This window comes from Pelodiscus sinensis, chromosome 4, assembly GCF_052426305.1.
Source record: "Pelodiscus sinensis isolate ZL-2025 chromosome 4, ASM5242630v1, whole genome shotgun sequence".
Classification (NCBI taxonomy): Eukaryota; Metazoa; Chordata; order Testudines; family Trionychidae; genus Pelodiscus; species Pelodiscus sinensis.
This window is the reverse complement of record NC_143055.1, coordinates 88,889,749-88,913,406: the sequence shown is the minus strand read 5'-3', so window position 1 is coordinate 88,913,406 and position 23,658 is coordinate 88,889,749. Positions and strand designations below refer to the sequence as shown.

The following is a 23,658-nucleotide window of genomic DNA, read 5'->3' as shown; positions in this document are numbered from 1 at the left end:
CTGAGAGGGCTTCTGCCTGTGCCACCCTATCCCCAATCCCCTGTGCCTGGTCCTGGCTGCCCCCTGGACTGTCCCCTGAGAGTGACTTACCTCCATCAAGATGGCCCCAACGGTAAACTTCCCCACACCAAACTGATGCCCCACAGAGCGGTAGCTGTCGGGGATGGCCAGCTTCCAGAGCGCAATGGCAACGCGCTTCTCTAGGGGGATGGCAGGCCGCAAGTGGGTGTCCTGGTGTTGCAGGGCAGGGGCGAGCCAGATACAGAGCTCCCGGAAGGTGGCCTTCCTCATCCGGAAGTTTCTGAGCCACTGATCGTCGCCCCACTGCTGCAGCACTAGCCGGTCCCACCAGTCCGAACTGGTGTCCAGCCTCCAAACCCGCCTCTCCAGGAAAAAGTTGGGGGGCAAGGGCAGCAGGGCTGCAGGGCTGCAGCTGGATTCTGAGCGAGGGGCTCAAAGCTGGCCTCAGGATCCAGCTCTTCTGCAAAGGTCAGCATGCTCTCCTAAGCATGAAGCAGAGCTTCCAGCAGCATGGTGTGGGGCCATCGCCTGCCCAGGGGCAGCTCAGGTTCCATGCCCAAAGAAGCCAAAATAACACACAAACAAAAGACCAAAACAAACAAACACACACAAGAACAAAAATACAAACAAAGAAAAAACCCCAAAAAGTCTAAACCCAAGCAAGCAAACACACACAGAAGCAAACAAACACACAAACAAACAAACAAACAGACAAACCAGATAATACACTGCTGTGATGTCCGACAAAGCAAGGCAACCAGAGCCAGGAAAACTGCAGCAGCTTTGCTTTCCCTGTAAAGGTTGGCAAGCTAGAAGCAGGAGCAGAGGAACGGCTATCTAGGAGTATCCCTTTAAGCATGCGTCTCTGCAGAGAGCTTGCAGCAGTGCCAGGGCTTTATGGCTGCCCTTGTGACCTTTCAGAAGCACTTCCGGGTGCCTCCTTCTGTCGACAGAGCATCCTGCAGTCTGGACGCTCTTATGTCGACAAAGCTGATCGCTTTGTCGACAAAGCGATGTAGTCTGGACGCTCTATGTCGACAGAAGTTTTGTCGACAGTATCTGTCGACAAAACTTCTGTCGACAGAAGCCTGTAGTCTAGACGTACCCTAGGATAGGCATTTTGCAGTGAGAAACTGGAGATGAGTTTATTTATCCAAGATACCTTTTTTCTCCTTCCTTCCTCACTGTGTCCTGAACACAAGCACTATCTCTTTTCCAGCGCATGTTTTCTCCTTCGAAATAAACAGAAATTCTCTCCATCCTACTTCCCCTCTTTTGTCATGCTGAAGAGCAGAATCTCCTTCCTCAAGAAATTAGAGAGCCTTATTGTTTCCTGCCTCCTTTTGACATGCTTCCAGCAATACAACCAGACCTGGTACAGTTCTGGCTTCTTGATCCTGTTTTACTGTTCCTGGCTTTGCTTTTTTTCCCTGATGGGAATGTGCAGCTAGCAGCAGGATAGATAGCGGGAGAAGAAGGGCGAGTTCTCCACAGGGAGGCAAGGCCTCAGTATTCCCTGTTGTTTCCCTGACATATCATCCTACTGCCCTCCCTAGACACTTGTCCCTGGAAAACAGCCAGTCCTCAGATAGCCTCCACCTATGGATTAGATGACTTCCAAAGGCATAGGGTACTTACAGAATGATTCATCACTGATCTGCAAATCTTTATTAAAAACACCGTTTTCATTCCATGTACAGAGCTTCTATTGATATCAATAGGAGTCCCATGCACAAAGCAAGGGCAAAATATGTACTAAAGATCTACGGTGCTGATAAAAGATCTGCACTGTGGATTGCAGGGCAAGATATTGCCATTAATATACGTATTTGAGTTATGATGGTGCCTCTTCTTTGAGCTACTTGTTAGAGTGCCATAGGATTTGTTAGATATTTCTATTGAATTTTAGAAAAGGCAAAATTATATTTCTATTTCTATCTCTTTTCAAAATGTAACTAATATTTCTGGTGAGAATTACTGACTATCTATATTTATGGCAAACCACCATACATGGATATTAATGGTCATGAAGTGCTTGTTTTCCATACATATGCAATATTCAGTAATTCTAATTAGTGTTATCTTTTAAATTTTAAAAGTTTATTTCATTACTGCTCAAACATATACTTACAAGAATAATTTTAATAAATGTACAACAGCTGTACTAAAAATGTTACCTAGTTTCCTTCACAAGTCTATAATATTAGTACATTATTGTTTAAACCTGAGCATATTTTGCTTTGGGAATACCTAAGAAATTCTGAAAGTATGGAGGCATTGCTATTTAGTTACTTCAGGGAATTGAAATGATGCTAAGGGCAACAACCATAGTAAAATAATAAAACATGAAATTAAATCAATTAATTTAAAATCAATAAAAATGGTTTTAATTAAGTAAACAATAAAGGAAAAAAGGAGTGGTTTTCACTCAAAAGTATGTGTATATTCAAGGGAAAATTTAATTATTTTCCTTGAAATGAAACACACCTCTAACTGCTTATAGAAATAGCAATAATTTCACTTTCACAAAATTATCATAAACTGGCATTTTTAGGTCACAGGCTGGCCTGCAATAAAGTGGTAAACATTTTTATCAAATTCTGATTATATTTGTTTTGTCATTCTTTTACAGCACTATGTTATATTTAGAAAGTTCCTTAGGAGATGACTGAGGAGAAAGATTCCTTGCCTATGCATACTGTGACTGAGTGCTGTACATTATAATACCTATCTAAGCATATATGAGTCATCCAATTGACTTCATGCTTAATGTTACAAACATGCTTAAGTCCTTTGCTGGAATGGAGTCTTGAAGAGAACTGATGTTAAAGTAGACATTTTGACTTCAGTGAGAATAGGATTAGATCAATGTGGAGTACTCTGGAAAATCTCATGATTTATAAGTACAATTTTAATAGTAAATAATACTTTGTAGTTATGGCAACTTTTCTCTGAGGCTCTCATAGAGTTTTATAAACATTTATAAATTAAGCTTCATATCAACTATTGTGAGACAGAAGTATTACTACTGTGTCTACGATTTTAAGAAAGGGCAAATGAAACTAAGAAATCTGTCTCATAGCAGGAAGAGATACCAGTTTATTATATTTCTTTCGTACTAGCCAAAAGACCAGCCTGCTCATAGGTTAAAAACCACACACGAAAAACAGCATGATAATTTTTCATATCCTCTAAGGCAAAACATGATAAAGAGACATCTTCTGTTGTTTGTTTTGGCATGTAAAGCAAAATCTAAATGAAAGCGTCCTGGGTTTGTTAAAGTATTTAAAATCTTGGAAAGAAGAATTTTACAGCAGTGGGCCACCTAATTCTGTAAGGGTGTGTCTACAACCGCTTTCAAGAGAGGGATGCAAATGAAGACATTTGAAATTGCAAATGAAGCCGGGATTTAAATATCCTGTGCTTCATTTGCATATTCGGGTTATGGCGCTATTTCAAAATAGCTCTATTTCGAAATAACAGATGCTGTTAAGACGCGGTTATTTCGAGAGAAAACCCTTCTCTCTAAATAACTGGTAAACCTCGTTTTATATCTCTCGAAATTTACATCCCAGCTTCATTTGCAATTTTGAATGTCTTCATTTGCATCCCTCTCTCAAAAGAGACATACCCTAAGAAATCCATGCCACAGGTTAGAGCCTTATCCTATGCAAATCAACAGAACTCCACTGAAATCAATGGAGTTATATTAGTGGTTAGTGGCAGGCAAGGATCTGGCTTTACACCTTCCTGATTCCAATCGATGAATAAGAGCAAAATAAAAACAAAAATTTTTAGTAAGCAAGATGACATTTTAAAAGAAGATTTGGAAGACAACATTCCAAGAAAAACTCTACCCAAAGCCATATGCCATACAATAGTGCCGCTAGAGATGCTTTAGGGAAGCAGAAGAGAAATTATGAAAAACTAGTGCCATTGTTTTCCAAATTCTATTTGGCAGGAGAACCAAGAAACCCATATCTGTGGTTAGGAATTTTTTCTCCTCTTCACAGCAAAAAAAGCCTTCTGAGGTTATTTGTTGTAGCTGCCACAAAATGACAAATCAGAGTAAAATAGAAATCTATCATTATGCATCCCTTTTGGAAGATTGCACCCCAAGTGATTGCAGGCTTCAGGAATAGAACAAACCTATTGCATACAATGGATAAAATAGAAAAATATACAAATCTTATCAAAGATGTATTGTTTCTTGAGTTTTCCAGAATATCAAAATGAGAGAACTTTCCTTCTTCCAGAAAGCCAGGATTAATTGGAATGGTATAATTGGGCCCTTTTCCAATATGCATTTAGTAAAATGAAGATAATGGGGTAAGTACCATTTTCTGTGCCCACATCTACATCAAAATTTTTCTTCTAATTAGCCAATGCTGGGCTATTGTCAGTTCAGCACCATCTGTGGTAACAATGATGGGGATGGTAGTGTAACCTGGCTGCTGTGGTTTTAGCTACCTTGTGATCTAACCCTGTTCAGAATCAGTCTGACTACACTAGCATGCCCACTATTGTGACAAGTGATGAACTTACAATAGGGGAAGACTGAAGAAAAATATTAGTACAGAAAAGTCCATTTACACCAGTCTGCCTCTGAACTAACTCCACTGAGTTACTTGGAAATTAATGTGTTCAGTGTGCAATTTAGGGAGTATATTGAGAAAGTTAGGAGAAGTCACCTATTGCCATTACTGCTTTTGGTCTTCATGCTGCTGGGAAGTAAGTGGTGTACCAGCAAAATGCAGGACAATATAGCACTTTAAAGTACCAGGTGATAGTGTTTTGAGCCATCAAAGCTCTCATTGAACAGTGGCTTCACTGTGAGGAATTCATGCACAACTGCAGCTCTCATATCCTATCTTATTCAGTGGCCAGTTCAAAATACAATAGCACTTAGCCCTATTCAAACCAAGTGAAATTACTGTGGTGGCGTGAATGATTGTGCACAAGGACTTTTGTATATGCATGAGAGTGCTGTCAAACAGCATTTACACAGCCCAACTTTATGTATGCTATATTTATGCTAAGGGATTGCAATGTTTCTGACAATACAAAAATGATATGTTAGAGAATGAACCTATGATAAAGAAATATGTATATATGTGTATACGTGTGTGTGTGTGTGTGTGTGTATAGTCCAACATATCAATGCTGTTATGGCGGATGACCCACCAAAGCTGACAACATTAATATATCTGCATCTGTGCCAGAAAAGCATATAAGTCCTGCTGATTGTGTAACCTTTTCATGACTTCCTGACAGGTATCCTATAGATCAGTGGTGGCATGATCATCAATATCATCAAATAACTGCTAACACTCTTCTCTTCTTACCCACAAGCTACACTTTGCAGAATTGGTTTTAGTAACTTTTAAAGAGAGCATCTGATATTCACTATATGAACAAACTTAATGCAATGTCTATACTGCAGCTGGGAGCATGTTTCCTAGACAGGCTAGACAGCCTCACACTAACTTCACTCAAGCTAGAAAACTAAACACAGCTTTTAGCATCCTGGCTGTGTCACTAAAAGTCAGGCAGTGTAAATGCTGTTTGTCAGCACCTTTGCCAACAAAATACTTCCATCCTCTATGATCAGGACAGGAGAGCACTCTCCTGACAAGGAGCCATTTACACTGCCATTTGTTGAGGCAAAACTTTTTGCCTTTCAAGAGCAATGGGGGCGCTAAGTACCTGTGAATAGTGAAAGTTTAACTGTTCAAATGGCAATATAGACAAAACCTCAGTCTAAGTTTCCTTACCCAACCTCTTGTGTTTTCTTTTCCTCCTCAACTTACTTCTCATTCTGATCCCTCTCCTTTTTTCTCTAATAAAAGAGACTGGCTTAGCTGTCCAAGACTGTATATTTTGCAGCACTTCTGTAAGACTATGACTAGAAAGGCAGATACATTCAACTTCCAGAGTGGTTGATAAGACTGTGTACTGTGCCTGTGTTTTAACAGCAGCAGCAGATCCAGCCAGCCCACTTGTACCATCTTCTCTTTTCCTCAAAAGGAGAGTTATTACCACCTTATTATCATATATGAGACTATCAAACAAGTTTCTTTACATTACGTTTTGTTTTGTTTTCCCTTCCAAAATCTCTCTTCAACTTAATGAAAAGAGAACAAAGGATGTTGTCAAAAAGGAAAATATTTCTTAATATTTTATATTTCAAATACTTTATTTTCCATTCTTTTCTAAATCTTTAATACAAGGTATAAAGGATTTTAGTGGCCGGCCATGTTATTAAGCAGACTAAGATCTCTGTAAACAAAATCCTGAACCTTATTTAAGACTATTTCACATTTGAGGGTTATGGTTTTTTTTAACACCTTTGACTCTTTGGGCTTGTTTATGCCATACATTGTTCATGTGATGAATAAATAAATAAAATGTTAACACAATGCACTTGACAACAGAATATCTAATGCAAAACCTATTCAGAGTATGAGGCTACATCTACACTACAAGGTTTTGGCACAAGAAGCTTTTTGAGGAAGAGATCTTCCACAAAAACTTCTTGCACAAGAACATGTCCACTCTACAAAAGCGCATCGTAAAAGCGATGCGCTTTTGTGCAAGAGAGCATCCAGACTGCATGGACGCGTTCTCAAAAGAAAGCTTTGATGGCCATTCACAGAATGGCCGTCAGAGCACCTGTGCTTTTTTCAATTGTCTCTTTTTGCCAAAAAAATCCTGTTGCCAGTCCACACACACTATTTTGCACAAGAACTCTTGTGCAAAAGGGAATTATTCCTCATAGAAAGAGGAATACCTACACTGCAAAAACCCCTCTGTTCTTTTGATTTACTATAAATTTACTTGCGCAAAAACACGCTTGAGCTGTGGACGCTCCGCGGGTTTTTGCACACAAAACCCTGTAGTGTAGATGTAGCCTGGGTTTGTAGCTCATTGTAAAAATACGTTATCAGGTACCTACTGTGTATGTGTGAAACTAGGGGTGACAAAGCTTTAGGCTACAGTTCTGGATAGAAATTTACCATTAAGTTAGGATCAAACCTTTAATTTCCCTCCTATACATATGGGCTACCTCTGGACTGGCATGATTCCATTAAAAGCATTTGCGGAAAAGAGCATCTAGATTGGCATGGACGCTTTTCCGCAAAAGCACTTTTTGCGGAAAAGCGTCCATGCCAATCTAGACGTGGTTTTGTGCAAGAAAGCCCTGATCGCCATTTTTGCGATGGGGGCTTTTTTGCGCAAAACAATACTGCGTTGTCTACACAGGCCCTCTTGCGCAAAAGCATTTGCACAAGAGGGCTTTTGCCCAAATGGGAGCAGCATTGTATTTCCGCAAGAACACTGACAATCTTACATGAGATCATCAGTGTTCTTGTGGAAATTCAAGCAGCCAGTGTAGACAGCTGGCACGTTTTTCCTCAAAAGCAAACGCTTTTGCGGAAAAACTTGCCAGTCTAGATGCAGCCATGGTGACTAGGACAAAAAAGATTATAAAACAAAGTCTAAGTAGTTCTCATCTCTCATCAATTTGTCTGTACTGTTTCAAAACTATCTAAAGGGCAGATTCACTTGGATGTTAATACAGCTAAGGTCTCCATTGCCTCCCACTGTATTCTGTGGCCACTACTGTGCAGTTCTAAAAGAATCTGACCAATGGGAGTTTGGTCTCCTTCATGAGACTTGTTTCTGGGAGGAGGGGGGTAGGTGAACCAGAAGACATCCATGAAAGAAACATCTCCACATGAAAGTTTCTTGTAGTTTCTTTCTCTTCCTAGAAAGTTTAAAGCTTGCAGGTAGATCTTCCTCTGAAATGTTCACTACAGAGAATATTCTGCCATGGTCACTGACCATGAGTTTTTTCATGGAAGCAGGAGCCCTGACTCACTGCAAATAGTGAAGCAAAATGCAGGACAATGTAGCACTTCAAAGACTAACACGATGGTTTATTAGATGATGAGCTTTCGTGGGCCAGACCCACTTCCTCAGAACAAGAAGTGGGTCTGGCCCACGAAAGCTCATCATCTAATAAACCATCTTGTTAGTCTTTAAAGTGCTACATTGTCCTGCATTTTGCTTCAGCTACCCCAGACTAACACGGCTACATTTCTATCACTATTCTGCAAATAGTGAGCTATGCTGTAAGTGGACATAATAACAATCAGCCTCACATGGATGTTGTGATACTTAATCCATTCACATTTGCAAATCACTTTGAGATTCTCAGAGGAAAGATGCTGCATAAGGGGAACATTATTAATAATAATTGTAATAAATAAAGCAGTAACCTAATTTAACTTCATTGCAATTAGACCAAATGATTTAAAGCACATGTGTTTTGACATACATTTTCTTTTAGCTCTACCCAGAATTATTGACAGTGTTTTATGTTTCCCCCTGGTTTTTTTCCCCTGTGGACCTGCCCCTGAGCCTGCCTATGTGTAATGAGAGAGTTCTGAATGCATAGGGGTTGCAGGATTAGGTTCTTTTTTAGAGAATTTTACTCCTTCTTGGCTGTACTGTAGCCAAAGATTTCCCTCCCACTCTCTCTCCTGCTCATAATTGTTGGGCTTTGCAGAACAAGAAGCTCTATAGGCTTGCACAGCAGTTTTTGTAGCACATTTTAGTGTTTTTTTGGCAAAGCAAGGCAATCATCTGTCCCATTGAATACAGAGGCCACAAGGTGATTTTGCAGTCAACAGGATTTATTGGGATAATCAAAGCTAATCAATAGCAACCAGAAGAATACATATGAAAACAATGGAGTTTGCAGAAATGTAATAAGTTTACTGATTTAATATCCTCACCTATCAAATCACTTCACATCATATTATGCAGCCAGAGCAATACAAGTCACAGATTCTAAAGACAAACTGGTTCTTAGCCCCATATTTGATTGACTGAAACCTTGCTGAAGAATGCACATGATTAGAGGAAAAGACTATTAAAGGCAGAACAGTCACCTTCTTGGTAGAATATGGATTGAGCTTTCTTACTCAGGTCACTTTGTGCTATTTTTCAGCTGTTAGCAGAGTACAGAATTAAAAGTGAGATTTGGCAGACATTGGAAGGAAAAGATATTTAGGTTTTGTATATGTGCAAGCAACTTCTGCTAATAAAAATGCAGTGAGGTACTGAGGTATAGAAGTTATATCTATGTATAAAATCTATGTGTTCAAAGAACTATAGGGTTATTATAGCAAACTCTGAAATATATTGTTTCAAAATATTATGTCTATATTTGAGATAAGTGAATAATTCACAGTGAGTAGTTCACTGACTAAATAGCTCATTGTGTTATCCTGGAGTATGTTTGTTATTTGAATTTGCTTGATAACCTTCTTATGAATTGTTCACAAACAATTCACTGTGACTGCTCAGTAAGCAGGTAAGTAAGCAATTTTAAAATTAAAATTGTCTAGTTATGAGAGATCATATAAGTAACATGGAATTACTAATGTTCTCTGACTAGACGATTATAACTCAGAGTCAGGCAGGAGGATTAAATAGAATTTAGGAGTTACAATCTCTCAGGCGAACGTGCCATAGCAGTTTAGGAAGAGGAAGCAGATAAGCAGGATTAGAGAAATTTAGAAAATGTTAAGTCTTTTCTTTTCTGAGACATGTAGGCCTTGAACAAAGCATCATTCTACAAGCTGGTGGGTGGAGGGGATGGCTATGAAGATTTCATCTTTAAATGAGCAGTTTAAAATTTAATTTTCTCTTGCAATTTTCACAAAGAATAATTGCATATGTATGTGCATCTTTAGGCCCTGATCCTGCAAAGACTTATTCATATACTTAACTTTGCACACTTTGACTGTTCCCATTGCCTTAAATAAGAATACTATAAATTTAGCACAATTTTTTCCCCATGATCGGAATCCTTTCAGAGAAGAATGGTTTGATATCCTTGTTTGGCTTGAATGATAACTTACATGTTAGGGATCCGTTTTGGAGACATTATTCACATGCCATGTTAAATGATGTCCACTTCTCATATAGTTCTTTTAGATATTTGTACATGAAAGTTTAAAAAATCATTATTCACAAATATTTACGTCCTCAAGCTAGAAAAAAATGAGATAATTCAATTAAGTCAAAATCGATCATGAAATATTTTTCAAAAGTGATCACAAATGTGTGTGTTTGGTGCAGGAAAATCATTTTTATCTAATACATTTAATTGAATAATCCAAGATCATCTTAGTTTTATTCATCTAGTAATGTTACAGTAATTTTTAAAGTGCCAGATTAGCTTAGAAGCTTGGTGCTACCTAGCACTTTCTAAAATTCTGGCCACATCAAGATATTTCAAGTAGGGCATCCAAAATCACTAGACTCTTTTGAAAACTGACTATATTTATATATTTATTTCCCAGTCCATGCATATTCCTTTACAGGTTCAGCCATATACTGTAAATACCTATGGACACCAGTATAATTATTTGAGAATACTGTAAAATGTGGCTGAAATTTTTAAGGTTTATGTAGTTCTCAAAAATATTTTATAACTATTCTATAATATACTTTATAAATCCATGTGATATGAAAAATGGTACATTTTATCCTTGATTTTTTTTTTGTCAAAGCTGTTCATAAAAATGTGTCTTACCAACACAACAGGTATATTGCAAAGAAGAATGACAAGAACTCTAGACATTTTTAGGATTAAATCATTCCAAGCTGTATGTGCAAAAAAATGGCTTGCTTAAGCACACTTGGCATCATTTTTCTCAATATGACCTTTGCATTTATAATATGGCAGAAGCTTGGCACCTTCCAGTCTCTCAGTATAGACTTGAATGGTTGCCAGTTCGTGTGCCTTTTGATGTATAGTCATGTACACTAATAACATTGCTGAAAATGAAGACAAATTCATTGATCCATGTGAACCTTTTCAAGCTTTGGAAAACTAGTAATTGTTTCAGTTCGAATCTACAACCAACGTTTTCTTTTCTGTATCCCACTTGAAGTAATTTCTAATATTGAAATTGAATTATGTAACACCTTTTGTAGTTATTTTTATTACAATTATGAAATGGACATGTTAAGTAAATCTAGCTTTTTTCTTTAATAATCCATTCTTACGAAGGGTAGAAGCCTCCTGAACCTCCAGGGCAGTGCATTGAGGGGTGAGACTGTGTCTGCATTAACTCTTTATTCAAAATGATACATAATAACAGAAATGGCAGTAGTGAAGAAAGGATTAAAAAGAATCAACACTTTTCACGTATATGTGATTTTATTATTTATCCTCCCATGATTTTCTTTTTACTTTTCAAATCATTATTTGGTACAAATACTCTGTTTACACTCTACGTGACTTGAATGATAGAATGATAGAATCCTAGGGCAGGAAGAGACCTCAGGAGGTCATTGAGCCCAACCCCCTGGCCAAAACAGGACCAACTCCAACTAAATCATCCCAGCCATGTCTTTGTCAAGCCGGGACTTTAAAACCTTAAGGGATGGAGATTTTACTAACTCCCTAGATAACCCATTCTAGTGTTTCAGCCCCCTCCTAGTAAAGTAATTTTCCTATTATCCAACCTAGACTTCCCATACTGCAACTTAAGAACATTGCTCCTTGTACTGTCATCTGTCCCCATTGAGAACAGCCTTTCTCCATCCTCTTTGGAGCCTCTGTTCAAGTAGTTAAAGGCTGCTATCAAATCCCCCTCACTCTCCTCTTCTGTAGATTAAACAAGCTCAAATCCCTCAATCTCTTCTCATAGGTAATATGCTCCAGCCCCCTAACATTTTTGTTGCCCTTGGCTGGACCACCTCCAATGTGTCCACATCCTTTCTGCAACAGGGGTGGGAAGGGGGGGGGGAGGGGATAGTTGAATGCAGTACTCCAGAGGAGACCTCACTAGTGCCAGATAAAGGGGAATAATAACTTCTCTAGATCTTCTGGCATTGCTCCTCCTAATACACCCTAATATGCCATTAGCCTTTTTGGCTGCAAGGGCACATTGTTGACTCATATCCAGTTTCTCATCCACAGTAATCCCCAGCTCTTTTTCTGCCAAATTGCTGCTTAGCTAGTCACTCCTCTCCCCCAGCCAGTATCAGTGTTTCGGATTCTTCCGTTCCAAGTACAAGACTCTGCACTTGTCCTTGTTGAAACTCATTAGATTACTTTTGGCCCAATCTTTCAATTTGTCTAGGTCACTCTGGACCCTATCCCTACCCTCCAACATATCTACCTTTTCTCCTAGTTTAGTATCATCTGTCATGGCCCGTTGTGCTCTTTGACCAGAGTACATGTGGGTATATTATACCCCCATTGTTGTCATTTTGTCAGGGTTTTTTTATTCCTCTTTGATTTCTCTCAAAAACTGTACTCAGTAACATTGTCTTGAATTGATCCAGTTAGTACACGGCTAATATTACATCTTGGGATTTGTGTCCATACAGATTTAACTGAGTGGACTGCTCTCTAGATTATGAAGAATTCTTTGAGTATAATACTATTACCTTACTGTACTTTTCTACATAGTATATACCCAGATATTATGTTTTTGTTATTTCACATTTTTGTAAAACCTATTAAACCATAATCCTCTTTAATTGCAAAGCACTTTAGATCACTTATTTTTCTTTTTAAGCTTCTTGTATTTTAAGCTTTTTTTCTTGATGCTGTTGTGATGTGATTTTGTTTGCTTTGTTTTTGTTTCCAGGTTCCTGTTTTTATTTAACACCTTAATATGACACTACAGATTTCACACAGTTGTTGCTCACTAGTTCTTAAACAACCATCCAAAGACTTATTAATGCTATAATCTGATTTAATTCAAGTCTTTTCCTGTGGTATCCCCTTCCTCTAAAGGTGCCCCAGTACCCAATAAACCTAAAATTTCCTTTTCTTTATAGCATCTTGTCAAACACGTATTGAGAACCATAAATTCCTTCTGCCTAACAAATTGTGAGAGAACCTGGAAGCATTTCTGAGAAAGTTACAAGAGACATTCTGGAACCTCAACCTTTTACCTCATAATCTAAATTTAGCTCCAGAACCATTTTCCTAACAGTTGCCATTATCACAGGCTCCTTGCTCACCAGAAGATCTTTTAGGTGTCTTTTTGACATTCACCAATTTTCCACTTTACCCAGCTGACTATATTTCTAATGATTGAATACCCCCATTAACACAGCGTATCTGTATCTCCCGCTGTAACTCCATCCCATGGAGTGATGTCCTTGTTGAAATAGAGTTTTTCACCTTCACCTGTATTCGCTAAAGGATGTTGCCTTACATTCCAGCTTGCTCACTTTCCATTATGAAATTGACTCCCTTAACTGGAGGACTGCATAACTCATTTCTGAGGTGGCCCCTCTCTACAATGTACCATATTCCATCTGTACAAACAATTTAATTTCTTTCTGCTCCTCTTCTTCACTGACTTTCGCCTCAGCTGCTGTTCATGGATTCTGAGGGCCATGAGCTGCTTGAACTAGTTGAGTGTGTATGCCATGTAGCCACAATGGAAGTAGTCACACATTCTACACTTTCTCCAATAAACTAAGTAACAAATTGCAAAACCAGGCTTGTTTCTAATTAGATCGTCTTTCAGAAGGCCAACTAAAGCCGTCTGAGCCATAAACATAGGCTATGGGACACTAAAAGACAAAAAAATGAGGGGAGAAGTGTGGGCTTCAGTACAGCATTCCCCAGCAGCCTTACATGGGAATTTCAAACAGTTCTCTTTTAATTTAAAGCGGTTTAATTTAAAGCTCCATTACACTCTCAGAAATGTTCTGTCTCATTCAGGGTACAACTAGACTGCAGAGTTTTTCTGGGTTATACTCAGAGGTGTTCCAGAAAAGTTCTGCAGCATCCAAGGAATGAGTCTGTTTTCTGAAATTTTTTTTGGAAAAGTGGACACTTTTTTTGGCATCCCTGTAAATCTCGTTCTACGAGGAAGAAGGGATGTTCCAAAGGAGGCTTTTTTCTGACAATTCCGGAAAAGGGATGCAGATTAGACACTTCCGAATTGCAAATCTGCAGGGGATTTAAATATCCCCCATGACATTTGTATTAACATGGCTGCCGCTTTTTTCCGGCTTGGAGATAAGCCGGAGAAAAGCGCCAGTCTAGACGTGATTCTCCGGAAAATAAAGCCTACTTGGAAGTAGGAATAAGAGATCCTCCGGAAAAGAGACCCTCCGGAAGGGATGCCAGTGTAGACACAGCCATTGTGTCTGTAGAAACATTACTTTTCTTTAGTAATATGACTCTATAAAGATGAGATTTAATCTTTTATTCTATATAACCCAGGTTGGTGGCTGTGGTTGGGTTTTTTTCTTCTTCTTCATAAAAAGGATACTTTCCCCTGCTAAAATCTATTTTATAGCCAACTATAAAGGATATCACAAAAAACAGTAAGTGATAAGAGCCTGAGGTGTATCAAAGAAAAGTGTTTGAAATAACCTTCTGTGAGCAAAATATAGTCAACTACTCCATTTTTTGGTGGGAGTCCCTAGGACTTACATCTTATGGGACTTTGGCAAGTCCGAGGAATTTACACAAAAAATTGAAGGGTTGACTAAATTTTTCTGCCAAGCAGATGGCCAGTTGTTTAAACTACTTATCCAATGGAAAACAACTTAGCAGTTTATAATCATATAGGAAAGGAACCAATGTTGTCCATTATCATCTATAAACAGATGTGCTGAGGTTTGACTCATAAAAAGTGTATGATGAAAACTAAGGGGACTGTGATCTCCCTTGTATGTCTTAGGACAAAGAAAGAGAGTAGAAAAGACATTTGAAAAATACAGAATTTGTTGTCTCTGAAAATGCCTTGCAAAATATTATAAATAAATCACCAGCACCTTCATTATTCTTTCACTTTATGGGACCATCACCCTGACAGAAATATAAGAGCCAAATTTCAGCACACTGGGACAGTAAAAATAAGTAATCATCTGAGACATCAACCTTCCTTCATGTCTGCAGACAGAAGTTTCTGGGAATAGGCATTTCATCAACAGCTTATTGATGACAATTATGTGGTATTTATAATACAAAAACAATGCAGATAGAGCTCTCAGTATAAAACTTTAATGAGCAGCATGTTTTGTTGGAAGTGTCATAAAATTTTCATCAAAGTTCAAAATATTCCCATGAAAACAGCTCTGTCTTTGACAACAAGATCAGAAATTTACAGTTTAGATCAAATAGAAAGAGAAATGTTGTCTGTTATAATTATTAGGATACGATAATTATACCTTTACAAGCTCAGAAAATTTTAAACAAGCATCTTAATAAAAAATATTGCAAAGGTAGTTTTTAAAGCTGGCTTTGTTAGTTTTCTCTTATAAATCATGTAAATAAAAGTATTTCTTCGAAGTCTGATCATAAAAAAGTTTAATCTTGCAATCAGGATGCTGATCATAGGGCACAATCATCACTGAAAATTATGTAGCCTCATGTAGTTCATGTAGCCTCTTCCTGGAACACCCTTGATTCACTTGCTTCTCCCACCTCAGGGACCAACACTTGTTCATAGGGATTGGCTTCTATCCCTGCTCAATGGTTTCAATAATCAGACTGTTTCAGGAACAGCTGCTTGGAGGGAAAAACCTGTGAAGTTGGTGCCTCTGAATGGCTGGACCCCTCTGGTGGGAGATAAAATGGATATCTTTCTCTTATACAGAAGAAAGCAACAGAAAGGCTGTGTCTCCCTCTGCTACTGGAGTCTGATGCCAACCTGATGATTCCTTTTCCCCGTCATTGCAGTTTCTTGGCAGTATCAGTCATATGGAGTCTGCAGTTGGTTGCCTTGGACTATCAAACCAGCTTTTTGATCAGTAACACTTCTTTATTTTCTATTCCACTGTGCTACACTGGGTCTCAAGCAGAGTCAAGTCATGCAATTTCAAATACCAGCCTCTTCATCTGCTCTTAAGTGCTGTCAGATCCATAGGGCAAGAAAAGCTTCCATTAATCTTTCCCTTTACTTCATGAAGGATGGAAGAATAATTGCAGTTCTGTAACTATATGCTCTCATGAGTTCCTCAAATCTGCTCCTAGGACACATAATGGGGGGACTGGGTAGGTTGGATCCTTAAATAACTAACACGATTTGCTTGTACTTAAACCAGTGCACCTTCTTATCATTCCATGCAGCTGTTTAGTCCCCTTTATGCCATCTGAATGAGTATCATCTGAAAAATAAATGATATATTTTATGTCAACTCCTTGGATTAGACTTTCTGTTCATTCCTTGTTCTAGCTCTCTTGATCTTGTATGATTGTATTTAAATAAATTTAGTTCTTATGCCAGTCCTTAGACACCACTGATCCACATTTATTCTTTATGTATTTATGTAGTTAATATGTTCAAAATGCGTGGCTTAACAGACTTGGGCAAGCAGTGTAAATATCAGCTATCTTCAACACACAAATTAAAATAACTGAAGTTTTCTGAACAACCATAGGAAGAATAACAATAGTAGATTTCCAATAAAAATTGAAAGGGTCATCAAGTTCAATGCTGTTGTAGAATTCTACTTGTTTAATCAATAGTGAGGTGCAAATATATGCAGTTAATTATGCACAGGAATATGTAAAAGAAGGTACGGAATACTTGTTTCAAGGAAGTTAAGATTTCATAGTTGGAAGTTTATCTTTATTTGCAGAAATCTCCTTACTTACAAATAACAAAGACATTGCAATAGTTTCTGAAAACATCTGGTTGAATAATATCTATAAAATCCACATAAAAGAATAAATTGTTCAGTGATTGACAGAAAATGTTAAATAGGTTATTTGTAAAACATTATCTCACAATCTAAAGAGTTGGTCAAATAATGGAAATAATTTTTAGGGAAAAATTTATTCATGGAATAATGTGAAATTCTATAGGACACTTTACTATGAATGAATAATTTGAGCAAGTTAGCTATTAATTATGATTCATTGTTTAATGAGAGACATACCAGTTTTCTAAATGTTTGTACTTTTAACACATTTTCTTTCCTATAATATTTCAGTTGAGATACATTGAAGCACTAAAATACATAATTTATAGTAAATTATTCCCCAAAGATATAACACTATTTCACCATTTCTATAAAATAAATTACCCGTATAACAGTATGTATAGTTGCTGGCATAGAGCTTCATAAGTGTCTCAGGGGAAGAGGGAGTTTTTTGGGAATGGGAGACAGGCAGCAGCAACACAAATATGTCCCTCTAGAACATCTTGGCTGTGTCTACATTGGCATCCCTTTCCGGAAAAGGGATGCTAATGAGACACTTTGGAATAGCAAAATCCGCGGGGGATTTAAATATCCCCCGCGGTATTTGCATTAATATGGCTGCTGCTTTTTTCCTGCTTGGGGATAAGCCGGAGAAAAGTGGCAGTCTAGACGTGATTCTCTGGAAAATAAACCCTTTTCCAGAGGATCTTTTATTCCTACTTTCAAGTCTACACATCACTTATTTTGAAATAGCTATTTCAAATTTGGCGTTATTCCTCGTAGAATGAGGTTACCAAATTCGAAATAAGTGCTCCACTATTTCAAATTTATTTTGAAATAGCAGTTTGGCTGTGTAGATGCTAGGAAAGTTATTTTGAAATAACTTTGCTATGTAGACATACCCAAGTAGAATTTAGAATCATCTTCAGCGTGCAACTCCTTTAAATGTTTTTTTACAGAATCATAGAAGATTAGGATTGGAAGAGACCTCAAGTGGTCATCTAGTCCAAACCCCTGCTCAGAGCAGAACCAACCAACTTACTCATTCCAGCCACAGCTTTATCAAGCCTGGCCTTAAAAACCTCTAAATATGCAGATTCTACCATCTCCCTTCTTAACTCATTCCAGCGCTTTACCACCTTCCTAATGAAATAATTTTTCCTGATGTCCAACTTAGACCTCCCCCACTGCAACTTTTCAAAAGATTCTGATCCAGTTTTCTCCATGATTTATAGGAATTAGCTGATTTTGAATGCAAAAATAACTTTTTGTTTTGTTATGTAGTTAGAATGCATGAACAACCAGCTGAGGATTAAGCAAGAAACAACCCTGCTTACACTGATACCAAAGGGCATCCTGCTTATTTCTGATCCTTCCCAGAAGCAAGCTATGATGAACAGGGATAGAATCATAGAGCAGCAGAGGGTCAGAATAGTCTATAGAGAGCTAACGTCCTCCTACGGGACTGTAACATCCCATGATTCCCCACAGAGGACTATGATTTAAAGCTACAATTTAGCATTGTGCAGGATACACAGTTATAGGTTCAGGGTTTCTCCTGAAATTTCTCTCTTTTCCAGCAGATTACTACTGAGGAGTTGTGAGGCTGGATTGGGATCTGGACAAATTAGCATTCAGTTTCCTTCAGATATATATTTTCCTTTTTTCCTCCTGCCTTTTCTGGCTGCTGCTAAAATTCTCTCTTTTTGTAGGCTGTGTTGTTTGATAAAGCAGAGATTAGGATGCTTGTCCTGCTAATGTCTTCCCACCATTTTAACTCCTGATTCTTGAGGGCATTGGCCAGAACTAAATTAAGAGTTCTTTCTAACGAAGAAACTCTAGTGAGTGAGGATAGAATATTGTCCTTAGATATAGAAAAGGTCTAACAGGCTTTAATGAGCATAAGTTCTTAAAAAGGTTGTTGTTGGTTAAATGAAAAGCAGACGGAATGTATTCAGAATCTCAATGAGAGATCAAAAATCCATCTTGAATGCTAATGGTCAGCATCCTTCTTGTTACAACAAGGAGAGGTTTCAACTTCCCTCTTTATTATTTGTTCTCATGATTGAACCATGATAATAATTAGAAGAGACCAAGAAAGTTTTGTGATTGATTTCCAAAGAAAATAAAATGTTATCATTGCAGATCATAGACTACAGTCATGTACATTTGTTCTAATACTGTTCTATGTGGTTTGCTCTGACCTTCTCCTGCCCTCTCATTCAGACTATCTGTACTGCCAGATTTACTCTGACATCCATACCCACCTCCATTGTCACTCCTACTTGTTTCTTCCCTTTGACCATCTACCCCTCATCTCGTTTATTTATTTATAATTGCAAGAAGAAAAATTCACTGTAGATACCCAAAATCCAAGTATCATTTAAGTGATCATTTCAACAATGCTGCCAGCCAGACATCTACAGTCACCTTTTTTATGTTATCCTGTTCCTTTTAACTCTTTATCTTGTGCTACTTCTCTCTTCCCTGCTCACTACCATAGTATTACAGACATGTCAGTGTCATCACCATGACCCACTTTGCTTGTATGTTGTATCTTTATCTCCCATCTGCTTTATTTTTGTCTTATATTGTAAGCTTGTTGGGGCTGAGATTTTGTCTCAAAAGTACCTCACACATTTGTAATCTTGATGGATACAAACAAAAAAAAATCCTCACATATATTTCTTTGATAGGATAATAAGCCTTGTGGATCAAGGGGGTAGTGGTAGATGTGGGATATCTAATCTTTTAGTAAAACATTGCTTGGCCTCATCAACAAACTAGGGAAATACAACCTACAGTGAGCTACTACGAGGTGGTTACATAACTGACTGGATAACCATTCCCAGAGAGTATTATCAATGGTTTACAGTCATACAAGAAGGGCATAATGAGGGAGTTAAACAGAGATCATTCTGGGACCGGTTCTGTTCAATATCATATCATTGTCATCGTCATCAATTACTTAAGTAATGATTTAGAGAGCACACTTACAAAATTGTGAATGATTCCAAGATGGGAGGGGTTGCAAGTGTCTTGGAAGAGAGAAATATAATAAAAAATGATCTGGACAAAATGGAGAATCATCTGAAAAAAATAGGATGAAATTCAATAGGGACAAATGAACAGATTCCATTTAGGAAAGAATAATTAGTTGCACACCTATGAAAAGGGAAATGAGTACTTAAAAAGGAGTATTGCAGAAAGATCTCTGAGGTTCATAGTGGATTAAAAGCTAAATGTGAATCAAGGATGTGACACTGTTGCAAAAAAACAAACATCACTTGGGGATGTATTAACAAAGAGCAGTGGTTACCAACCAGTAAATCAGGATCCACCAATAGGTCTTGGAGCCTCTGACAGGGAACCCTGACTGGTTTGATGAGGAAGCTATCAATCAATGGCACTTCAGTTGCCCCTCCCCCCACTGTCATGCTGCTCCTGCCCTCTGCCTTGGAGGTGCTCCCTCAGGAATCTCTTGCTTGTTGTGCAGTGTGTGGGAGGGAAAAAAGGGGGTGTACTGATATCAGGGTGTCCCTCTTCTCCCCCCTCCTGTATCCTATCTCCACACAGAGAGAAGGGGATGGAGGAGCTTGGCAGTGCAAATCTCTGTCACTCTCACACACTGTGTGTGTTTCTGTCATTCTCATAATACAAATTGTCCTTCGTTCTCATCTCCCAACCCAACACATACGTGTATGGGGGAGGGGAGGTTGTTGTTTCTTCTTTTGCTGCTCCCTGCCTTAACTCCACTGCTCCACCATCTGGAAGCCATCTCAGTTAAAAGGTACCCAGCCAGAGTCTGCTTCCTGAAACCCTGTCCCAGCCCTGAACCTCCTCCTGCACTCAAACTCCTGCCCAGAAGTGAGTCCTCTTGCACTCAAACTCCTTCCCAGTGCTTGTGCCCTGAAACCCCTCATGGACCCCAATCCCCCACCCTGGGCTAAGCCTGGAGCTCTTCCCACACTCCAAAGTCCTTGGCCTAAGACCAAAGCCTGCAACCAAACCCCTACCCCAGCCTGGTGAAAATGAGTGAGGATGGGGGAGGAAGGAGGATGGAGTGTGCAGGGTGAAGCCTCGAAGAAGAGGCAGAGCAGGGACAGGGCCTCAAAAAATGGGTGGGAAGGAAGTGGATCAAGAGTATTTGGGTTTGAGGTAGATCTTATGTTGCACTTATATTGAAAAAAGTGATCTTGTGGTTAAAAAGTTTGGAGACCACTGAACAAGAGTGTTGTAAAGAAGATACAAGGAGTAATTCTTCTGCTGTACTCTGCATTGATTAGGCATCAACTGGAGTATTGTGTCCAGTTCTGGCTGTCACATTTCAGAAAAGATGTGGACAATTTGGAGACAGTCCAGAGAAGAGCAACACAAATGATTAAATGTCTAGAAAACATGACCTATGAGGGAAAATGTAAATAATTTAGAAAGAGAAGACTAAAAGTAAAGACAGAGGGTACATTATAACAGCTTTCAAGTATCTCAAAGGTTACAAAGAGGAGGGAGAAAATTATTTTCCTTAATCTCTGATGATAGAACAAGAAGCAATTATTTTAAATTGCAGCAAGGGAGATTGAGGTTGGACATGAGGAAAAATTGTCACTGTAAAGCAGTGTAATAAATTGCCTAGGAAGATTGTGGAATCACCATCATTGGAGATTTTTAAGAACACATTAGATGTACACTTGTCAGAGATGATCTAGATGGTGATTGGTCCTGCCATGAGTGCAGGGGATGGACTTGATGATCTCTTGAGGTTCCTTCCAATTCTATGATTCTATCATTCTTTTCCAGTATGGAGAAAGCTCAGGCTACCATTTGTCTGTATCTCCATGGAACTTAAAGTACTTACCTGTTAACCAACACACACACAAAAATTATGTTAAGTGACAGAGCGGTAGCCATGTTAGTCTGAATCTGCAAAAACGACAAGGAGTCCTGTGGCACCTTATAGACTAACGGTACATCTACACTAGCCCCCAGATCAATTTAGGGAGGCTAATGAGGGCAACCGAAATTGCAAATCAAGCCCGGGATTTAAATATCCTGCGCTTGATTTGCATGTTCCCAGCCGGTCGCCATTTTAGAAATTGACTAGCCCAAAGTAACTGCCCAAATCTACACGCAGCAGTGAAACGGGATTCTGATTTAAAGCCCCTAAATCAAATTAGCTGGAAAACCTCATTGCAGGAGGAATACTAGCTAATTCAAGCTTATGCTCCAATAAATCTGTTAGTCTATAAGGTGCCACAGGACTCCTCATCGCTTATGTTAAGTGAGTTCATATGCTCTTCACATATTTGTGTTAATCCATTTTGAGTACCCCACAATACTTTGGAAGTCTGAAATCAGCTTTGGTATTAGAAAATATTATTAAAGGCAAGATATATGAATAGTGTATCCTTGGATAGGGTGAAATGAGCCTCTACACACAATTGGTTTGGAATGCAGTATCCAAAACAGAAACAATAAATGTACAGAATATAAAAAAAAGGAACAGTTGCAAACTGATGGGTTGGATTTTAGTGATGTGCAACTTGTAAATTATGTTCTAAATATAGCTAGCTGAAAGGCAAATATTTGAAGCACACCTTCTGTGTAAGTTAAACAGGCTGTGAGAATTTCACAGATGGATGGTATGTGTGTCTCCTTTTTGAATTGTATTTCTTTGTCTTTAGACAATAAATTTGGCTAAGTGTGATTATTTGGTCTCAAAATTTATAATAGTGAATTGCAGTGTTGTAAAACAATTGGCTATACAGTTGGGTCTAATAATATTCTATCTTGAGGTCAGAAGGAGCAAATTGTCCCTGCTAGGATTTGAACTAGTGGTTTCACAAAACATCTTATTGTTTGAAAAAAATGATAGGTTAGCTTCAGAATTATCCCTTTGATTTATCAGATATAACAATTTTTTTATTTGTTCCATTAAGATGATTCCGATAAAACTCTGAATTTTAAAGAATAAAATTAAGGTTTTTCCATGGAAATTGAAATATAAATATTATTCATTCTTTTTGCACCTCAGTTTTCTTCCCTAATTCTGTCACAGATGGCCCCATGAATATGTTCATGAAGTATTTAAACATTAAGATATACCAGTATTGATGAAATTGCAATATAAAATAGAGGGGCACCATTTATCTACTTTTATCAGATGAAAAAATTACAAAGACACAAAACATCTTTGTGGTTACCATACAATTTTTCTTTTTCCAACTTCAGTACTGATATCTGAAAATATTTTATAAAAAATTAATAGTTTTTCAGATTTCCAAATAGACAAAGACATTTTTATAAAGTCTCTGGCAACTGTAAGTCTCTCTGATGCTAGAGATGTAAGAGAGTACATAAAGTGGGATTTTGGTGCTCAGTCACTGCTGCATTTTTGTTGTTTCTGCTCTTAAATTTTCTGTAAGCTTTAGAGAAAATAAATACCCAGTGGCGAAATCTATTCAGTCTTTCACTTGAATCTGTTACATCTCTCTAAAGTAAAAATTGACCCCTAGACTCTACATAAATATGTAGGATTAATGTACAGGACCTGAAGTAGGATTAATGTACAGGACCATTGGGTGATATACTCAATTGTCATACCTGAACATGGCTGCAATGGAATGATGCATGAATTTAAGTTTAAGGCTTGTGTCATACTTAAAATGTTCCAGAGGCACAAATGCACCTGAGTTCTGCAGAAAAGACACTACCTCTACTGATGAGAGGGGTTCTTCTGTAGGTGTAGATACTCCACCTCACTGAAAGGCAGTAGATAAGTGAATGAGAGAATTATCCTACCAATTTGGTATTGATTTACACCTAGGGGTCAGGAAAAATCCACACCCTTGAAAGACACAGCTATACCAACCTAACCGAGGGTATGTCTACACTACCACCCTAGTTCAAACTAGGGTGGTAATGTAGGCAACC

The 23,658-nt window shown here is 38.2% G+C and overlaps 1 protein-coding gene across 1 annotated transcript in view; it reads right to left on the bottom strand.

Annotated features, from left to right (window-relative positions):
• Window positions 1–23,658, bottom strand: part of LOC149524546 (uncharacterized) — an 87,298-nt gene that overhangs the window by 5,607 nt on the left and 58,033 nt on the right. Inside the window, exon 4 of the mRNA XM_089778202.1 lies at window positions 91–382. Coding sequence (XP_089634328.1) covers window positions 91–382 — 292 coding nt within the window. The remainder of the gene's footprint in view (window positions 1–90; window positions 383–23,658) is intronic.